The following is a 21,294-nucleotide window of genomic DNA, read 5'->3' on the forward strand; positions in this document are numbered from 1 at the left end:
AAGCAGTACTACACCATCCGCAATGAACTTGATTTATTGTTAGAGTTGGAGGCGGCTCCATTACAGCAGCTGGGAACTATAGCAGGGAAGTGTGGGGAGGAGCAGAGCACAGCAGCACGGGGAGGGTGGGAGCTAGGAAGAACACAAAGTGGGCTCATTTTGGTTTCCCAGTTTGGCAGAGAAGGCGGGCCCACAAGACTATCAGCGTCTGGGTTTCTCAGTCCGGCAGTAGTCTGGCAGGGCCGCTCACTGGCTTGCTTGGGGCGAGGTCCTCTCCTGGGGTGGTATTTTCAGCCCATTTTCATTTCACTCTGTAGGAGTTAAGCTATAGCTCAGCTTCGTTTCCTTTTTCCCTTCCTCCCTCTCATTTTCCCCAAGTCCTCTGGCCTAGCCTCAACCCCCCAAATCCTCTGTCCAAGAGTTTGGGTTTGGAGAGGCAGCCAGCATTCTCATTTCAGCTGCAGGATGGTAGAGTGGAATGTTGGGGGAGTCACACGTTGCCCGTGTCAAATGTTGGGATGTCATGTCAGGCAGTGGCTTATTTTTAACCCATTACACACCAGGCCACAGCAGATGACCACATGCAGAGAAGCCAAGCAGGGGATGAGAAGGGATCAGGATAATTGGAACAGGGTGAGTAAAAACTTCAAAGGGTCAGGGAGTTTGGAAGGATTCTGGGATTGGGACTGGGCTCTCCTTGCCCTTTTGTGCTGCCCAGTAGGCCTGGTCTGGATGCAGCCCTGGGATGTGAATGGTATGAAGCAGGGGGTGGGAGATAAGCTCCTTTCTCCTCTCACCAGGCTGTTGGTCAAAGAGCTTCAAGTTTTGGATTGAGACATTCAGATACTGAGGGAAGCAGTAGGACAGTGTAGCAGTGGTACACCCCCAGGCGACTGCTAGAACCCAGACCCTGGTGGGTGAGGGAATGGGAGATGGAGGAACGGGTGCAGCTCTGGGCACCTCACTGACAGTATCCTGCCTCCAGGTCACAGAAATTACTATTGGAAATCCTTCCTGGGATGCTAAATAAATAGACTGAGATAAAGAGGTCCCTGGGGTTGGGGATATGATCTCCCTCCATGAAGGAGGAGGTTGCTCTCTGAGACCCATCCTCACTCCCCATCCAATACCAGTATTTGACAGTGCTAGGAGAGTACTCCAGGGTTCTCCGGCAACAGATGACCTCTATCCTAATTTGTACCCTCCCCCTATCCTATTCCTGTTACCTTTGGTTTTGAGACCCCTCTCAGGAGTGGATGAGGGAGAGGGACAACCCCTCCCATTTAGCCCAGCCCAAGTCCCCACAATAATCTGCTTCCCCTCCGGCTCCCATCTCCCTCAACCCCAACGGACTCAGCAGTAGCCATTCTCTAAAGGAGCTGGGGGAGTGGATGCCTGGGGAAGGGTGGCGGGTCTTTCAGAACTCAATCTTGCAGGCTGGGAAGGACTCATCCTGCATGACCACGGTGCTGCTGCTTGCCAGGACCAGGACATTCAGTTGCTGCTGCTGCTCATGAGTCTGCTGGTACCACTCACGAGTCACCTCTGTGTCATGAGTGGGGATCAGAGTCACCTGGGAGGGAGATAAGACATGCCTGATGTGAGAACATGAAGGGCAGGTAGGTGAGGGGGAAGGGGCACCTGACGATCTCAGAAGCAGCCTTGCTGCCCATAAAAAAGGCCCAGTCCTTTTATGCGTAGGGACTGTGCCTCTGAGTGAGCTTTGACCAGGCTCCTACCTTGGCGTCCCTTGCTACTCACCTGGAGATTCTCCCCCCACTGGGCCTTGCCCTCCAGCAGGGCATCCAGCACGGCCCGGCTTGGCTCGCCATTGGCAGGGTCATTCCCACTGACCACATAGTAGGATGCACGCACTCGACGGAAGAAGTCAAGGTCAGCAGTCTTGCCACTGCAATGATTCGGGATATAGGCGAGATCCACATATACAGGGGAGCCAGTGCTGCCCTTGGAACCCAAGGCCACTGTAGAGACAAGCCAGGACTCATTGTAGAGGAAAAGTTGACCACTTTCAGCAACCTTCCCCCTCTTTCTCACTCCTGGAGCCTTTGACCAGTTTACTCCCAGCCCTAACCCACACCCTCTCCCGCTTTTCATGATATACTTACTGGGTCCTGCCTTGAGTCCATTGACTAGGCCTTTGGACATGGGGCTGTGTCCATCCTTTTCCTCTGCTGGGGTGACCTGGCTTGCAGTGCTGCGTGGTCGGGGTGGAGCTCGGGATGCTCGATCTGCAGGCCCTTTACCGGGGGTGGGTGAGCGTTTTCCCCGAAGATCCAGACGCCGTGCAGGGGATGCGGGCTTGGCCCTGCCTGGGGGCCTGCGCCCTACTCGTCCCTGCACTTTCTCCTTCTCCCGTAGCCTCTCTACCCTCCCAGACTCTGAGCTGAGCCCCTCGGGGTCTGCCATGCACACATCAGGGCGGGGAGGGGATGGGCGGGGGTCTGGCTGGGGGATAGGTGGTGGGTCGTGGCCAGGCCTGGGATGGTGAGTTCCACTGACCCCCCCAGCTTTGTCCACAGGCAGGAAGTCCCCATCTTCATCTGAGTCGAGGGCTGCCTCAGCTGTGATGGATGGACACTCCTCAGTTTCTGGCGGGACATCGGAATCTGACTGTGAGGAGCCTGAGTCACTGGCTGATGTGGGGGGTGTCTCATCAGCCACAGGGCATGGGCCCCCTGTGTTCCCTGGCCCCCCTGCCCGGTGCCACCCTCCTCTTCCTACCAGCTGAGCTTCTTCAGTTGAAAGGTCATTGTCATCCATGGATAGGGGCAGAGGTGGGTCCAGGAAGGATGGGGAGAGCTCCCCATGGTGGGGTTGGGGCTCAGTGGCACATCCCTGGGGCCCAGCCTCAACCTCAGGAGAGATACTGCTGGGCGGGCCACCAGAGCCCTCTCCGGGACATAGTGGCTGCTCAGGGGACAGCAGTGTCTCAGGCCGAGAGCTCCTCTCAGCTCCCTCAGGCCAGGCCCCGCGTTCCCAGGCAGGACAGGCCTCAGCCTCTTCTTTTTCAGCCTTAGCTAGGATAGGGCCTGGAGGTTTGGGGCTGGTTTCATTCAGGCCATTGGCTGCGCAGTCTCCAGAGGGACCCTGGAAGGGGCCTGGCTTTGTGGCTGCCCCTGAGCACTCCAGGCGGCAGGGCAGGGTGCCATCATCCATGTCTCCAGGCAGGCTTGGAGCCGGAGCTAGGGCCAAGTCCAGTGAAGGTAGGGGTGCTGGGCTTAGAGGAGTGAGGTCCCAGAGGCTGTGAGCGGCTGGTTCCATTTCTGGGTCCAGCTCTCCAGACCCTTTTTCTGCAGCCTCAAGGCCTGGAGGAAAGCGCTCAGCCACACTTGAAATCACAGGTGTGGTAGCCTCAGAGGAGGAGCCTTCAGACAGGGCAGGTGAGGCAGGTCGTGGCAGATTGGAGAGAAGAGGGGCCCCAGGAGAGCTAGGTGACGGGAGCTGGGGCAGTGAGGAGTCTAGGCTGGGGGCCTTGGTCACTTCCAGGTACTCATCATGCCGGGCTCTGGTTGGAGGTCCTGGAGCCAGAGCCAGAGCTCGATCCCCAGAGAAGGCAAGGGAGCCACAAGGTGCTGAGCGAGGTTCCGCTGGAGAGGGCAGCTGTGGGGGAGCTGGCTGCAACGAGGAGAAGCCAAAGGCTGAAGCGGGGAAGTCCAGGCTGGGTCGGGCAGGCCCCAGGTGTGAGTCCGAGGAAGGGCTGGTATGTGCCTCAGTTTCAGGCCACAGTGTGGAGGGTCCCACAGGGATAGGGTGAGGGGGACTTGGGGACTGGGCCTCTTTCTCTGACTGTTCCAGAGCCCCCTTCTCCAGCTCTGAGTCACTAGTGCTGTCATCCCAGTGACCACGGCCTGATTCCTTGGGGGATGGGGTCCTCCTCTCTGGGCTGCAGCTCAAGATGTTATCACTAAGAGGGGGGCTTGGGCCTTTGCTCACGGAGATAGGAGCACGTGGGGGCACTGCAGGTGGGGTGAGGCTGGACTCCACACTCAGCCCTGGTTCAGGCTCCTGCCTGGGGGGCAGAGTGGGTCCTGCCAGGGATGCATAGCTAAAGGTTGCAGTGTCAGACTGGAGGCTCTTGGGGGAGACAGGAGATGAAAGCTCCTTCTCTGCAGATGTGTTTCTGCCGGCAGCCTCCTCCTTGGTTGAGAGGCGTGGGGGCCAATCCCCAGCTGCTCCAAGTGCAGGCTCCCTAGTGGGGCACGCAGGGCCAAGCCCAGTAAGCATCATCTGCTCATAGATGTCTGCATATTGAAAGCTTCTCTCATCAGGATAGGGTGTGGGCTCCCTCTGCTCTGGTTCAGTCTGCTCGGGGTCCCCGGTGGTATGGCTCTCACTGGCCTCTGGGACCTTTGAGCTTTGTGGGCTGCTGTCAGGAGCCTCAGCTCTACCTTCTTCTTCCCTTTCCCCTTCAGCCTTGAGGTAGTCCTTCCCCAGGGGGGAGTATGGCCCCCCTTCCAACTCAGCTGCCCCCTCCTGCACTGCAGCCACCACATTGTCATACTCAGCTGTGCCCCAGGAGAAGGGTGAAGGAGTGTGGGGCTCTGGGGCAGGTGTAGGGGGAGCTGGAGCTGGGGAGAGGGGTGGAGGGGGCAAGGGTGTGTCCTTGGGCACCCACGGGGGGATGTCAGCCAACCATGAGGGGGTGGTGGGTTCAGTCCTCATGGGTGGCATGGGCTTAGGCTCTGGGATAGGGCTCTCTTGTCCTGGGGCTGAAGGAACTCTCTGCCCAACCATCTCAGGTGGGGAGGCCGGAGGGGAGATGATCTCAAAAGGAGAGCGGGTCAGCTTGTCCTCTTCCTCTGGTGGCAGCCCAACTGGTGACTCAGCAAGCCAGCGTTCCACCTCCAGACCCTTCTGTGGTGAGGGCTCCTGAAAATCCTTGAAGTCTGAGGCCCACGGGCTCCGGGGTGTGTGCTCTGGGGGGGGCACTTCTTGCTCATCCTCTAGCCCCTCATCGAGGAATGTGCTCTCCCGTTCCTCGCTGTACCGTGGGCGGGCCCCTTGGCCATCCAGCTCGTGAGGGAACCAGACCTTCCGCTCACAACTTAGCTCCCTCCAGTATGTGTCCTCTTCCAGGGCCACATCCTCTCTGCCCCTCCAATACCTGTTCTCCTGCTTAGGAGCTGTGTCCTCCCATGCTGGGGCCGGCTCTTTCTGCTCTCCAACTGGCTTCCCTCTGGTTGGAGATATTTCTTGCCACTCCTGGACTACATCCTGCTCCTTCCAGTACTTCTCTTCTTGCTCTCCGGCCTTGACCTCCAACACTGGGCTCTCTTCCAGCCCCAGAGCTTTGGTCTTCTCCTGAAGAGCTTCTTCCTTCTGTTCCACAGCCTTGACCTTTTCTAGGGATTTTTCCTCTAGGATCTTCTCCTCTGGTTTAGTGGTTTTATCCTCCTGTACTAGGCTCTCCTCTCTCTGAGTTTTGTCCTTCTCTTCCAGAGCCTTACCTTTCTGTTCAGCAGCCTTATTGTTTTGTTCCAGGGCTTCATCCTTTTGTCCTAAGGCCCAGTATTTTTGTTCTGAGGCCTGATCCTCCTTTTCCGAGCCTGCATCCTTCTGTTCCTGGGCCTTATCTTTCTGTTCAGGGGCTTTGTCTGTCTGTTCTTGGGCTTTGCCCTTAAGTTCAGGGACCTCTTCCTCTGGAGCCTTGTCTTTATGTTCAAAGTCTTGGACTTTTTGTTCCAAGGTTTTGTCTTTCTCTTCTGGGATCATATCCTTCTGTTCCAGGACCTTATCTTTTTGTTCTAAGTCTTTGTCTTTTGGTCCCAGGGCCTTGTCCTTTTGTTCCAGGCCTGTGTCCTTTTGTTCTGAGTCTCTGTCCTTTTGTTCTAAGTCTTTGTCTTTTGGTTCCAAGGCCTTGTCCTTCTGTTCCAGGGCCGTGTCCTTTTGTTCTGAGTCTCTGTCTTTTTGTTCTAAGTCTTTGTCTTTTGGTTCCAAGGCCTTGTCCTTCTGTCCCAGGGCTGTGTCCTTTTGTTCTAAGGCTTTCTCTCTCTCTTCTGGGATCTTGTCTTGTTCCAGGGCCTTGTCTTTTTGTTCTAACACTACGTCCTTTTGATCTAAGTCTCTGCCTTTTTGTTCTAAAGCCTCATCCTGCTGTTTCACAGCCTTGTTCTTTTCTTCTAGAGCTTTGTCTTTCTTAGGAATGGCTGTATCCTTCTGCTCTACAACAACATCCTTCTGCTCCAGAGTTTTGTCCTTCTGCTGTAGGACTTCATCCTTTGGCTCAGGTTCCTTGTCCTTATCCTGTGGGGTTCTATCTTTCAACCCTGGAACTTTACCTTCCCACTCCATAGCAATGTCCTCTATGGCAGGGCTTGGCAAAGACTCAGGACTCTTGGTGAGGGAGCTATCAGGTGTCAGAATGTGTTCACCAGGGCTTGTGATCACCCCAGGTGAGTGCTTCCCATCTCCTGATGGTATAGAGTGAGAGAAAGAGCTGGCAGGTAACTTTCTGTCAGGACTCTCATCTGTGAAGTCTGCCTGTGCAGAATATCCAGTGGTCCCATGTAAGGGAGGTGACACTGTGGCTGCATAGGGCTCTGGAATAGACACAGGAGCTAGTTGGTGAGAGGTGTCCTCAGCCTGCATCAGTGGCTCCTTTTCTTCCTTTCCAAGGTTTAGTTCTCCAAACTGGAGAATGCCAAGGCTTTCTGGAGAGAGCTGCTTAGAAGAGATATCCAGAGAGGTCTCCTTGCTGGGACTTTCTTCTGAGACAGAAAGTGACTGGGTATCTTCTGGAGACACCTCTGGCCAACGGTCTTTGTGTAGGTGCTTCTCTGTCAGGCCACAAGGAGACCTGGGGGTGGGCTCTTGGTTGGCAGTGTCTGGAGAGACCATGCTGAGGACAGAGAGGGACTCTGCATCTTCAGGGGAGAGGCTTCGGTCAGGAAATTGGAGCACCTCATCTTTCTGAGGTTCACCAGGTTCTTGGGGTGATGTCCTCAAACCTCCAGGAAGGGCTTCTCCCAGAATTGGGCCTGTGGGTTCTCCTGCCTCCACAGTCTCAAAGACTATTGCTTTGTCTTGTTCTGACAACAGCTGAATTGTGTATCCTGTATGTCCCCCAACAATGCTGATGGGGGCTTCCTGGGCCTGAGGGCTTCTGGGAGGAGGCATCTTCCCCTCCTCTAGTGTGCCCTCTTCAGGACCTGGCTTGACCGTCTTCTCTGCAGCATCTTCTTTGCCCACACCTGGTGTGCGCTTAGTGTCTCCCCAGGAGCCCGCTTCCTGAAAGTCCTGGGGCTCAGACTTTTCTTCCACTGGGGACTGATGGAAGGGTGTGTGGGTGGCACTGGGTGGGCCAGATGGCGGAGGAGAAGCCATCTTCACTGTACTGTCATCTGGGCTGAGGCACCGCTCCTCCACTTCTCCGAGAGCCGGTTCCCCTGGATGTAGGGCATGCCCAGGGGCACCAAACATTGGGGTTCCATATTGACTGCAAAGTTTATCAGGAATCTCTACATTTGCCGTCTCTTCTTCTTCTATGGCTCTATCTCCAGGTAGGCCTCTCCCTGTGATCTCTCCTTTCTTCTCTGGCTCCCCAGTCACAGAGAAGTCCTCATAGGGTGGTGATTTGAAGCCCTTGTCTTCTTCCAGTGAGGAGGTGGGTGAGATGGTACCAGCTGATGGCACGTAGTCCAAGCCCTGAGTGGCTTCAGTGCGGGAGGAGGGGATGCTTGTGACTGTGTCAAGCAGTAGGGAGCTCTTGCCTGTCTCCTCTGTCTGAGGAGCTGTAAGTGAGGCCACGGACTGGTCCTCAGCCACTGATGTGGCAAAGGAAGAAAGTTTGTCACACTCAGTGATTGAGGTGGCTGAGGACACATGTTCCTCTTCAGCCAAAGGAGCAGCCACCATATTGGGGGGGTAGGTGAGTTCAGTCTCTGGTGCTCCATAGCCTTTGCTGGAAGTGGTGGGAACAGAACTATCTGCAGGCTGGCTGGCTTCAAAGGGGCCAGGCCCTTCAGGCCCAGGGAGGTCATACGTACTTGTTTGGAATCTGGGCGGAGCTGGGCGCTCCTCCGGTTCATCATGGATCTCCTCATCTGAGATGGTTTGCTCAGTCTCTGAGTAGCCGGGGATTGTCTCATCCTGGATGTAAGAGACATGCTCAGTGGCTCCTGCAGGTGTGGCCAGGCTGCTTAGGAATGACGAGGTCTCTTTCTCAGGGGCCTTGCCCTGTAGTCCCAGTTCCCTGCCCCCAAGAGCCTCCCTGCCCTTTGGAGTTACCTTCAAGGCTTCCTGCATATGTTTTTGGTAAAAACTCTCAGCCTTTGTCTCTTCCTCTTCCTCCTCATCTGAAGGGTGCACCTCCTCCATTTCTTCTAACTCAGCCTTTTCTATCACATCCTCCTTTACCTCAGGTTCACTTTCCTCTCTGGCTTCTGTTCTATCTGGGAGCCTTTCTGTTTCTCTCTGCTTCTTTTCCTCCCAAGTATCTTTCTCTTCCTCTGTTTCAGCCCCAGAGTCTGGGCCTCTGTCCTTACTGCCTTGTTCCTCAGGGATGTCTGGAACAGCCTCTTTCTCCTTCATCACTTGCTCCTCTTGTCCCAGCCCTGGGACACAGGGTGGTATTCCCTGGATAGCTGTGCTTGGGGGTGCCCCCTCTGTAGTGTCTAGAGGAAGTGGTTTCTCTACAAGTCCTATGTCCCTTTGTTCAGCCAGCAAACTTCTCTCCTCACGTTTCATCTCCTCAAAGTCCTGTGTGAGGTCCTCTGGTGAGGACAGGGCCAGCTCCCTGTGCCCACTGACTGTTGGGAGTGGTACAGTCCCCTTCTGGGCTGGGGGTGTCCGGGGTTCAGAAGACAGCTCTTTCTCCCCTCGAGCAGCTCGGCTCTTGTCTATCTTGACTCTTCCAGGGGCTTTGGCTTTGTAGAGCGTCTTACGTACCTCAGGGGTAAAGGGCTTCAGGTCTGGCTTGGAAATCTTCTTGACCTCAGGTTTGGTATCTTTCCTCTTGTCCTCCCTCTTGGCATCCCTCTTCTCCTCCTTCCTTCCTTCATCCTTCTTGAACTCTTTTCTCTCCTTCTTGATCTCTTTTTTCTCCTTGTCTTTTTTCTCTTCCAGCTTTGATATCTTTTCTTTAAGGTGCTTCTTTCCCACCTTATCTTTGATCAGCTTTCGCTTCTCTGCCTTCAGTGCCTCACTTGACTCTGTCCGCACCCTCTCAGGCTTGGCAGGCTTCTCTGGGGGCTTCTCAGATGCCTCTTTTGCCTTCTTCTCTGTCTTGGCTAACTCCTTGGCCAGCTCTGAGCGAGCCTCCTTGGCTCCCTCTTCCGCCACCTCCTCCCGTTTGGCTAGCTTGCTCACAGCTGTCTTGGTAGTGGCTTTGAGGCTCTCCTTGCTGTCAGCCCGCTGTTTTATTTTGCTGGGTTTCAGGTTGGTAGGCATAGGCCCAGCAGCCAGGTCCTTCTGTGTGGCCACAGGGTAACGCAGGAAGTCCAGGTGCCGAAGTTTTTCCAGGCCCTCTAAGATCTTGTTCTGGGGAGCATTTCCTGGGAAAAGTACACGTACAATCTTCTCAGTGGGGTTGGCTGGTAGCCAGACCACCAGAGCAGTGATAGAGGTGAGGTAGGGCACTGAGATCTCAGCCTCCTTCCCGCTGGCCAGCACAATGCCTGTCTTGGCTTTACTATTGCCTGCCCACTTTTGCATGAGGAACTGCATCTCCTTGCTGTCCTTGACAGGGTTGAGGACATACATGTCCAGCCGGCCCACACCCATTTTGTGGAAGAGGGTCAGTGGCTCGATGGTGTTGCTGACCACACGGTACAGAGGCTCAGCCTGGATTCCCAGGCGGTTTAGGTGCTGCAGAGTGAGGCAAGCTTCCTCAATGCTGCGCTTGGCTTTCCGGGAGGCATCAGGCAACCGCAGCTTATCAGGCACGTTGAAAAAAACAACTCCAAGTTCGGGGGAGATGAGGTTCTTCACCCAGTCGCTGTAGCTGCTAGACCCTTGGGACTGCTCCTCCTCTAACTCTGCCACTTTGCGCTGCAGGAGTCCATTGATGCCTGGCAGGTTGTCTGCCCCAATGTGTGTGAGTAGCACAGAGTCAATGCGGTCCAGGTGCCGCACCAGTTTCCAAAAGCAGGACTTGCGATCGGAGCCACCATCTACCAGGATGTTGAAACCATTAACAGCAAAGAGAGCAGAGTCCCCACGACCACCAGGGAAAATGTAGCAGCAAGGCTTGGAGAGCTTGAGGAAGCCCCCTGAGGTGGGAGGCTCTAGCAGGTCAAAGGGGGATGGCACATCCACAGTCTCAGAGACGTATTCGGAGAACTCAGCCACACCATCCATGATGGGCAGTGTGGGCTCAGGGTTTAGCCGGAGGTGCAGGGTCTCTTGGGAACTGTATAGTCCCAGGTGGCTCCAATCACCCTCTCCTAAGCAGGACACGGTGAGGAAGGCCTGGATCCCAGGGTCTCTATTGCTGAGCAATTGGGCAATCTAGAGGAATGGGAGATAGAAGCCTGGTCAGATCATTGGGGTTGTCTTAGCCTGCCTCAGTTTCAATCCCCTCATCTTCACCTCTCTCTGAGGTGAACTACCTTTCTGCCAGGGTCCCCAGTTGTCACACAATATGAGACTTTCTTTTTCTTGGACCCCTCCATAGCCCTAGTCCTGCCCCATATCCCCTCTCTCTCAAACACGCAGGCATGGAGCTTACCTCTGGGTTGTGAAGGACCTGGGCAAAGTTTTGGTAGGAGTAGGTGCCACTCTGTAGGATGAGGTCGCCCCCAGGCTCTAAACTTTGCCCACTCAAGATCAGTAGTTTGTGAGCTGATGGGCTGCTAAGAAGATGGTGAACCTGGAATGGAAGAAGGGGAGTGGTCACAGATGTAGGAAATCCAGGGAAGGGCATTGAATGTTCCTGATTCCCCCCAGTACTGCAAGGACATGCTCCCCACGGGTGTCCCCCACAATACCTCCAGAGTAGGGCTGGGGATTATAAGTCAGCTTAGATGGCAGAGAGAGGAATTCTTGGCCTTACAGTGATAGCACTGGCAAGGATGGGTTACAGGCCCTGGCCTTACCTCAGAGCTGATGCTGTCTGCACTGGGGTTAACCAGGATGATGGTCTCTAGGATCTCACTCTGGTGGCAGAGGGTCCTTTGGCCTGAGAAAGAGATGTAGGAATTTGTACTGAAGAGAGTAGGTATAGACTAAAATGCGAAGGCATTGTGTGGGGCAGGCAAGGCAAGATTGCACTATCAGAAAATGGAGCTCAAGGAAAGAGAAGCCTGGCTATCCTTAGACCCTGCCACCTTGGATGCTGTTCAGTAAGGTCTAGGAACTGGCTCTTCTGGCCCTTCCCTTTCAGGGTTTTCACCTCCCCTCTCCCACACTGGCTGTCTTCTCCCTCCCTTCATCTGCCACACCCTCTGCTGCCTATGTCCCCACCCCTCTTGCCTCAGCCCTGTTGACAAGAAAGCTTTTGTCCCTCTCGAGCACTAAGCTCCTGGTGCTGCCTGGGTGTTGGGGGTCAGCTGGAGAGAGAGTTCCTGGGACGATGATCCTCACTCAGCTTTCTCCTCACTAGCTTGCCTCTGCCCTGTGCTTTCGTGCCAGCAGAGTGTCCGAAACAAGGAGATGGGAGCTTCTGTGTAGTATCTACAGACTCTCCATCCTTCCTTCCGATCCCCCATCCAAGGCCAGAATTCCTGTCCCAGAAGACTCAGAGAAGCCTGTGCTATCTAAACCCTTGGAGTTTTATAATTCAAAGAGTGGACATAGGACTATAACTTCCTGTTTTGTTCTCTGGTTCCTCAGGGGCCAAGACTACACTCACACACATGCATGCAATCATATTGTTCCAACCCCCAGAGGCTTCACAGCCTCCTTTCCGACCTCATCTTCATGTCCCTAGGCTCCAGAGAGGCTTGGTTCACTATCCCACAACCTGTCATTTGTGAACAGTTTCTCCTCTCATCCTTGCTCCTCTCCTATGGGCCTTCTACACAGAGATGGGGAGTAACGGGTCCACAAACAAGAAACACATAAATAAGGAAGGAGAGATTCATGGTGTTCCCCAGGCCATGAAAAAAAATAAGACATCCCTAAATCCTGTGTCTGCTTCGCTTCTCCAGACTCACATGAAATATCAAGCAATGCAGCAAAGAAAGAAAGTGGCAGATCAGACAGAAGATGCTTCAGCATTCTTCAGATGCTGCCATCCTCTGTTCCTGCCCTCCCCACCACCCCACCCCCCTTTCCCAAATGCAGCACAGGGTGGAGTTAATCTCACAAATAGAGACTCCAACAGATGGCCTAGAGCATGGCTGTCTGGAGGATACTGGTGGGAGGGCTCATAATCTGTCCCCTAGACCCTCTTCTGTGACCCAAATCCCTCCTCTTTCTGAGGTTTGGACAAGAGGCACCTAGGGCCAGGGCCTTTGTTAAGAAGAGCCACGGTGTCAGTATTGGGCAGATCTGGCAGCACAGGGTTGTAGATGCCTCTGTGAGGGAAATGAACTATGGATGGTGTCAGAAGACCAAACCCCATTCACGGTGGGTTGGGCCCAAGAGGAGTTCAAGGGTTCTCTTCTATTAACCTGGGAACTGAGGAGACCTTTGAGGTAAGTTCAAAGGCAAGCAAGGGGAGGGCTTGGGCAGGTGAGGGATAGCAAGGTCCAGGGAGCTTCCAGCCTTAAGGAGTTTAGCTTTAGAAGGGCAAGAGGTCCGTCCCCCTCACACATTTGAGCTAGAAGGGTCAGAAAGACAAATATTCATGGCACGGACTGACTTGCTTTCTTTGCACCACTCCTCTTTTCCCCCAGTCTGCCATTCCTCACAGTCCCCTGCTTCTAAGCACAAGACTTCTCCGATCCCAGTTCCTGTCCTGGCATAAGACCCCATCCCTAACCCTGTTCCTGGAGAGTGGTTCTGACTTGCAACTAAACGGGTTGTACCCTGTGCCCCTCTTTTCCAGGCCTGGGAGAAAGCCCTGTTTCTCTCTTCTGCTCCCCCAGCTCTCCCACAGAAGGGAACTGACTTGTTTTTCCTTTTTCTTTGGAGAGGACCATCTTGTGGGGCAGGGGCACGCAGTGCTCAGCCAGCGCTGGGGTGGGGGTGGGCGGCGGGTGCGGAGGCGGAGCAGGCAGGAGGGCAGGTGTCTCCGCAGTGAGGCAGAAGGGGAGGAGGGGGGGCGGCTCGGGCAGCTGCAGTCTGCCGCAGTGTGTGAGTGTGTGTGAGTGTGCGCGCTGAGCTCCGGCGCCAGCTCCGCCCCCACCCCCCACCCCAGCATGACAAGTCATTTTCTTGGCTGCCTCTGCATGGGGGGTGGGGGTGGGGGGACGCAGAGAGGGAGAAGAAACTGGCTTCGCTGTTCAAGAGACCCCATCTTGGGAAGAGAAGAAGAGATGAGGTGGGGGTGGGGCTGAGGCTGGGAACCTGTAAGGTTGACAGGACGGGAATCGCAGGGCAGAGGCTGGGGAGGGAGTGCTCTCAACCTCCAGAGTGGCTTCAAGGGGGCCAGGAAGGGGGGCTTAGAGTCCCAGTCTCAAGCTGGCTGCAGGGAATAGGATAGGGGGAGCCCACTGCAAACTGGTTGGTCTGTAAGGAGGCATGTGCCACGTTTTAATGACCCTTTCCTCCCTTCTTTTCCATGGTGTCCCCCACCTTCCCTTACTTGGCAAAAACTCGCTGCCCCGCTCACCCCCAACACAGGAGCAGCTGAGCAATCCAGCAGCTGACACCCAGGGACCCTCCCATTAGGCACATTCCCATAACATCACCCTTTCTCTCAGATTTTTCTGCCTCTGACCAAAGACATAGCCCCCAAACTCCTCCAGCACCCTGGGCTGCCAGGCAGAGCCAGTGGCACCACCCTCGGCTGCTGCCCCCAGGCTGATATCTCCCACCTCCCCATCACAGCCCCTTGGTCTCTGGTTCTGGGTCCAGGCTGGCCCCACAGCCAGAAATGTTCATCTTCTCTCCCCATTCCCCCAGCCTGCCCACACTGCTGGGCTAGTTCCAGACGCACCAGATTAGGTACCAACTCCCTTCCAGTTACCCTAATCCCACCTCCCCATCACAGTGCACCCTTCACCCCCCATGCCAGGCCCTTTGGTTCGGTTCTTACCCTGGGGTGTGGGAGGAAGCCTCTCATGGAGGCGGCAGCTCCAGCTCCGGCCGCAGCCGGCAGCTTCAGGGAAGAGTCTGCCGCACTTGGGGTGGGAGTGGGGGGGGGGGGGCTTGATGGGGAGGGCGGCGCCAGGGCAGGGAAGAGGGGCTGGTCCATGACGAGGCACTGGAGACTTAACTGTTTCTTTGCCTTCACAGTGTCAGTGCTTTAGTGCTTCTGCTTGGCTCTGTGGGACTGAGGGATTGTCTAACATCTTGAAGAGCCACTGTGATCTCCTATGGTCCACAGGACCTTTCTCCCCCAACCCTACTTAGTTAAGAAATACTCTTAGCATCAGGCAAAAGACCAAAGCCCCATGCTAGGACACAGAGTGGGGATATAGGAGGCATGGGCCCTCCCCCTTCTCTTGGAAACCATCTGCTGCCTCTCCCCTCAGATGGGCCATGGAGTGACCTTCAATCCCTAGAGGAGCAAGAGACAAAGGCTGGGGGCCTGAAAGCATGGGGTAGGGGTTGGGGGACTGCTTGAGAGAAAGGTTGGGGATGGAGAGATGCTCTGAGCTCTTCTGAACCACAGCTACAGAAACCAGGGAGGGCAGAAATGAGTCTCATTTTAGAGTTGGAGGGCAGTTTGAAATTCTGGAGTGGACACATGGTCCCTAGCCCATCTGGAGTGGGGCACAGGGACCCTGGGAGCTGCATGCAGTTCTGTGGCAATGCAGCACAGCACAGTAACCACACAGGCACTGCTTCTTGGGATTCTTGAGTCATTGGTTTGAAGAGGCAGTCTCTGAAGGGGCAGGGAGCTTTCTGCCTTTCAGTGAAGGAGTTAACAAGGGCCAAGGAGGATCACCAGGGCCGCAGGCCCAAGCAAGGTTGTCTTACTGTAGTCCAATTATTAAATGTAACATAAAGTACTCTTTGAATTAAAAAAATCTTATAATGACTTTGTAGGGTGGTTGGGTTCCTGTTCTCTCCTTATCTCTGCAGCTTTCTATGTCTGTTTGTTATCTCTATCTTATCTTGATCCTTCTAATGTTGGTCCTATTTTCCTTAGTCTCTCTACCTCTGTCTCAGATTTAGTGAAGTGCTCTAGGACTTGAAGGAAGGATCTGGAGAGCTGCAGCACTCATTTCCAACTGGGTGATGTCCATGCTCTCCCATAGTCCTTCCCTGCCCTCTTCCCATTAACTCTCCCTAGCCCTGGCTAGCTCCTAAGGCCTTTCTCACAGTGACATCCACCCACTCACACCCCAGCATGAGCTCCACCCTTGCCCAGGCTGCCAAAAGCTGCCTTTGAAGGTCAGAGAAGCCAAAATAGTCTCTGCTTTCAGCATCCCCCATCCCCCCTTAACTGCAGCCAGAAGAGAGGAGAAGCTGAGTCACCAGTACTCTTAGCGGGTGGGGAGGACAGAGGGGGAGCAATCTTTGCCCAGATCCGGGGATGCAAAGCAGCAACAATGGCAACAGCCCCATTTGGATAGAAGAGGCCATCTGCAGAGATACACAATGAAAACAGGCAGTTCCGAGAAAAGGAAAATATTCCTTCCTGCTACTTCATAATTCTTATTTCCTCACACCTCAAGCCTTCTATCTCCTCTCTGCTTTCAAGGGCTCTCTGAAGTGTGTTAGGAGGGACACTTGAGTGGACATTTGGCTTAAGAACAAAATAAGATTTCCTAGCCCAAAGCAGAGCCCACCCTTATTTTCAGCTGCCACCCCCAAGAACCACACCCTGGGCATGGTTTCAACTCACAGTGGCCCTTGCCCTCTGAACAGCCACCCGCAACAATCAACCCTACACCCTTTGTGTTCCTAGGCTTGCAGCAATGAAATGATGAGATGCCAAAGAAGAGAGAGAGTCTTCAGCTCAGATGCAAAGTGAGATCAGAAACCCTGGATTTGAGACCTGCCTCCACCATGTTACTAATCATGCTGCTCAACAAGCCACTTAACCTCTTTCAGAGCTTGCTTCCTAAACTATAAAATGAGTGTAATATTAGTACCATCCTGCAATAATGCTGTGAGGTTCGAATGGCATAAAAGATGAAAAAGTGCATCTTCATTTCTAGAATCCTAAACCTGCAACGTATAAATGCCACTGGAAGTCCGTTTCTCTTTTATGGAAGATTTCCAAGAGGTCACTTAGGTGATCAGGGAAATGCTAAATCAGAATCTTACACGAGACCAACTCTGGAGTGCCCTTAGCTCCCAGGTAAATCCAGAACTGGAGATGCCTGCAGCATGAGACTTGAAGTTCTATTCATGTCCCTTCTTTTCTATTTCAGGCTACAATGCTGTATTAATTCAGAATGGCTTTCCTACTGGCAGAACTAACAGAACTGTCACTTCCTGAGCATATCAATGATAATGCAGAGTCAGATAGAAGACCTCCAAACTGGTCCCTCGGCCTGTGTTTTTAGGAGTCTTAGAATATCAACTATGAATTATGAAACCCCCTCCCCTTCCTATCAGAATGTTACTGAAACTCAGTTTTCCACTGTCCTGTTTCTGTGTCTGTGTTAGAATGCTCAAAAAGAAGCTCCAGATTTTCTGCAGGGGTTAGAAAGGAAAGCTCCAAGTCACCACTAGAGACTACCTGGTGCAAAAGCCACCTCTGAAAGCTTTTTACCACACTTGACCACTAGAAGGAGCTGGGCTACTGACTCTCCATCACAGGGTCCCTTTTCAGTGCCTAGGTGTGTAAATGTGGAGGGGGCAGTACTTATTCCTAACTGCACTCTCTCTGTCATTGTAGGATATATTTTTGTCCCCTTTCTCAGCATTTTGGCCCAGGACTTGAGGATAGGTGATAGGAATTGTAGCCTGTCCTGTGAGGTAGGCAGAAAAGGTCAAGTTATAAGGTACTGTCACATCTCCTTGAGCCCATTCCAGCTGCCTGGTTCCCTCTGCCTCCTTCCTAATAGGAGGCTGAAGGGAAGGGTAGTGTCTGCAGCTGCTCTGGGCTGACTGTTGTTTGTGGGGACAGCTGAAAGAGGAGCCAGCAGGGGTGGGGCTGTGGCTGGCTTGAGCTGTGTGGGATTTTCCAGGAAATTCTCCACTATTCTCCAGGGACATAGAGAGGCCACCATGAAAATGTTCAAACCTAAAAAATAGATCAGTATGCTAAAGTAAGCCCTGATCTTGGGTGTATGGCCCTAAGCCCCCTGAGGACACCATGGCAAAACTCTTTGATTGAAAAGGTCTAGTAGGTGTTTGTATATCAGTGCTTGTTTCTGAGACATATCCTAGAGCAGCTATGCATCTCCTTGCAAGCATCTTCCCAAATATCCCTGCATCTTAATCTGTAGAATGTCTGCTTTGGTTTAACTTCTGTTCATTTCTTACATCATTCCAGAAAGCAACCTATGCTCAAGTCTCTGTGGCCAAAAGGACAAGGTTAGAGAATTCAGTGTGAATTATTAACATCAGCAGATAATCCTCAAGCTTCAATTCGGTCATTAATTTCATTCTCTGTCACTTGTACCAAGAGTGAGTGGCATGCTTTACAGGAAGCCAGTCACATCAGGAAGATGCCAGCCTTACATTTTTTAAATTGCTGCACATATTCCTAGGATAATGTGCTTTAGTCATATTAACCTTGTTTTCTCCAGCTTTCCAGCAGCATGTCTAGAGGCATCAGTGATCAAGAAATGACCAAAGATATGGCAATTAGGAGGAGGATCAGGAAGAGAAAGAGAGGTGACTATCTACTATACTGGATAATTGAGAATTATTTGTATAAGATATGAATTCAGTCATTCGGTTGCAGTGGCAGTTGAGCTGGATGGATTTTATATTCCATAAAGCTACAGGGATTGGTGTGTCAACATTTACCAATAACATGACTAGATGCCTGGCACTTTGCTAATGGGATGTAGGGCTTTTGCAGTCTCCCCACAGACATCTGTCATGGACTGATAGTTCTTAAAATCTTATTTTCTTAAATCTCTAACCCATTTCTCCCACTCAGTAGAATGGGAAACTGCATTCTGTGAGCTTTGATCTCAGAGCCAAATATCAGAGTGTAACTTGCTCTTGTGGCAGTAAATTCAGGAGATCCTCCTTTCACCCTGGATTTGATGGTGCTCATCACCCTTTGGTACCAGTGTTCTGCTCTGCTCTGGAGATCTGTTGTCTAAGCCAAAGGAAGAAACAGAAACCCTGAAACCTGGAGGGTAGGCTGTGCAGCCTGAGGGAAAATGCTAAGTAAGGGTCTGGGAAGGTGAGTGGGGGAGTCTAGGGTCTCTAAAGGGAAGCAAGGTGGCTGTGGTATGCAGAAAGGGCAACACAAATGAAGAGAGTGAATTTTTGCATGGGAGATGATTGGTCATTCAAGAGGAGTACCTCATTTCTTTTTTTTCTTTTTCTTTTTTTTTGAGGAGAAGGAAAGAGTTTATTAATTTGCTTGCAAATAAGGATATAGGCAGATTCCCATCTTAAAGTACCAACATCCTCCGGAGTACCTCATTTCTTTAGTGCATGCCAACAACTGTCCAGAAAGCACCCTCTTCTCAGGGAGAGATTTTGTTCTTTAGGTTCCCTTCACTCTTCAACCATGTATCTGCAAAGTGTACTGGGTATGTGGGAATAGCTATGTAATTCTACAACTTTCCCCTCAGAAGTCCCTCCCTTCTCCCCCACCCAAACCTCCCAGAAGACCAGTTCTGCCAGGGAGACCATCCCTCACCCAAAGGACTGAAATAATAACATTAGTCCTAACCTTTGACCTCTGAAGAGAAGTGAGCTAGGTGCCGGGTAATGAAGAGTCTCAGCTGTTGGTTCAAGTCGCAGGATGATAAGTCAATGTTCCAGGAGAGAATCCCTGTGAAAAAAAAGATACAAAGAGGGTTCTAAATAAGTGGGTGGGACTGCAGGGCACACTTTCAAGCTCACAGAAGGGTCAAGAGGGAGGGGATACTGGACAGCTGCTATGATCAGCCTCAGTGATGTCTCTGAGAAAGGTGGTCAGTACTCGTGTCTATCTCCCAACCTGCGCCTTTTCTGTGCTTTGCCTGAGCCAAACGAAAAAAGGCAGAGTTTAGAGAAAGGCTAAACTCGGTTATTAAAGATTTTGTAGGTAGGAATTTTCTTGCCAGGTTGCCCAGTTGTGGTGGAAGTGACACCCAAAGGCCTATTCCCAGATACTGGGAGCTGTCTAGCCTTACAGCTAAGTTGGATTCTAAATTTTCCTTCCATGCCCCGCTCCCTGCTTCCACCCCTCCATGGCTTGCGTCCACCCGCAAGTGGCTCCGCAGCACTGCGCCACAGGCACCGCAACTGGGAAGGGAGGTAAGTCCTGAGGAGCTTGTATCTACGAAGGTCACTGTCTCAGGCTGGCCGCTAGCATTTAAACAATTTGAGATTTGTACGGGGCGTTCAGAAAGTACGCTGTGCTAGTTCAGGGACCCTAAAGAAGAAACGGCAAGGTAGGGACATGGAGACTCTCCAGAGGATGGTGAGGACCTTCAGGACATGTGGCCCAAAAAGGCTGCGGGAGAGGGATATGACCAGAGGGGCCCCAGGGGCTGTACAGAGCTCCCCCACCTCAAGGAGATTACGGAATGCCACTGGGTGTGCGGAAAGGATGGAGAAGCGAGGTGTTAGCAGCGTGGGAGGATATGGACACATGGCCAGGAAGATGCAGGTGACAGGGGCGCAGATCTCAGGAAGTGCACACTAGGGATGAAGGATGCAGACCTGTGCACTGGGAGGTGAATGCAAATGGCGGAGAAGCATGGGATGGAGGTACCCAAGCACAGCTAGGACAGCGGCTCACCTTGTTCAAGGTGGGCCCGCACGGCCCTCAGCTGACTCTCTGTACCAATATCGCCGATTACGATGAGCAAAGAATGTTTCCTCAGGTCCCAGCGTGCAGCCGCCACCGCGGCTCCAGCCTCGCACAGCGGCTCTGCGGGATTCTGAGCCAGCGGTGAGCCGGCGGGCCTTGGGAGCCCCAGCCCCGGAGTTGTCTCCATGACAACGCTGGGAGGCCGCACGGGCCCGGCCTCGGTCTCCATGGAAACTCGGCGGAGCGCTAGGCCGGCGGCGTCCGCTGCAGGGAGAGTGCGCGCGGTTCTTAAAGGCCGGCGGCAGGTGCCGCTCATTGGCTGCCGCTTGTCAGGGGGCGGAGCACAGGCGCCGCAGGGGCCGGGCCAGGGCCAGGACGCTCCCGCTGCGGTGTCTCGCTTGGCCAGGGGACGGTGGCCGCCCCCTTAACCCTCCTCCAGTTTTCCAGAGGGAGGTCCCACTCCGACTTGAGCAGGGGTGGGGGCTCTGAGGGACCCAGTGAAGGGGCGAGTCGATTGCCTCGGCGCCGGAAGAAGCTTCTAGTTAGGATGTGTCCCTGATAAGTACTGTCTGGCAATTCCGCAGCCTCGCCCGAACTGAGGGGAGCCATCTTGTCCCTGTGTGCTCCAAGTTTATACCGTTGTCTCCATCTCTGCGTCTGTATTATCTTTGTTTGGCGTTTTGCTTTTCTTTTCTTTCTTTCTTTTTGTTTTTTTTTAAATCACTGTCTGCCAGAGTCCTGGTCTTCATCCTCGGTTTTCCCATCTTCCTTGCCCCAGGCCCTGGGAGTGCTCTGGAAGGCTGCGCAGTATTGGAGGGGACAGAATGACCTTCCGGCCCTGAGTCCCTGGTGAGTTGTTATGCCGGTAGCGGTTGGCTGGCTAGTCTCCATCTCTGCTGAGTTCAGGACTCGAGTGCAATGAGCTCAGACTGCAGCAAGGGGGATTTGAGTAAAACCCAGGAAAGACCTTTCCAGTCACAAGTGATGTGAGATGTAAGTGATGTAAGGTTACTCAAAGAGATGGGTAACCTTAGGAGACTGTGGTATTACTTTCCCCGAGGGATTCTCAAAACAGAAGGGGCGACGTTTGAACCAAAGAAGAGATTGACAGTTCCAAAACCAAAACCAGAGAAAGGGAAAGGACTGAGGAGACCTGGCACTGTTTTATGAGTGACTGAACACATCTTTGTAAAAGTGGTGCTGTAAGTCTACCCTACTCCATTTCTCAATGTGTCTCCCCCTACTCCACACTACAGAGTCTTTTACCCAGGTTACTGAATCATTTGGTACATATATGTATCTAGCCTGTCTGTCACCCTAGGGCTCAAGCAGCACTTGTTTTTTGGACTATTTGCCTTCCACTTTGGGGATAGTACAGGGTAGAAAGGAGCACAGTACCT

General features: G+C 53.2%; 1 protein-coding gene across 3 annotated transcripts; it reads right to left on the minus strand.

Moving 5' to 3' along the window:
- Positions 1-19: 19 nt before the first annotated feature.
- MAP1A (microtubule associated protein 1A) lies at positions 20-20,157 on the minus strand. 3 transcript variants are annotated; one of them, XM_069460872.1, is made up of 8 exons: positions 19,883-20,157; positions 18,827-18,928; positions 11,055-11,137; positions 10,688-10,828; positions 6,064-10,467; positions 2,127-5,988; positions 1,762-1,982; positions 20-1,573 (listed from the first exon to the last, which is right to left on the minus strand). In XM_069460872.1, the coding sequence occupies exons 1-8, from the start codon at positions 20,121-20,123 to the stop codon at positions 1,418-1,420; spliced, it is 9,210 nt and encodes a 3,069-aa protein (XP_069316973.1). In that variant the 5' UTR covers positions 20,124-20,157; the 3' UTR covers positions 20-1,417. The 3 variants fall into 3 exon arrangements, with proteins under 3 accessions (XP_069316973.1, XP_069316994.1, XP_069316984.1); XM_069460883.1 differs by having other exon boundaries at positions 1,372-1,573; positions 2,127-5,961; positions 6,043-10,467; positions 19,883-20,123; XM_069460893.1 differs by lacking the exons at positions 18,827-18,928; positions 19,883-20,157 and adding an exon at positions 14,102-14,200.
- Positions 20,158-21,294: the final 1,137 nt, after the last annotated feature.

This window comes from Eulemur rufifrons, chromosome 2 (genome assembly GCF_041146395.1).
Source record: "Eulemur rufifrons isolate Redbay chromosome 2, OSU_ERuf_1, whole genome shotgun sequence".
Classification (NCBI taxonomy): Eukaryota; Metazoa; Chordata; class Mammalia; order Primates; family Lemuridae; genus Eulemur; species Eulemur rufifrons.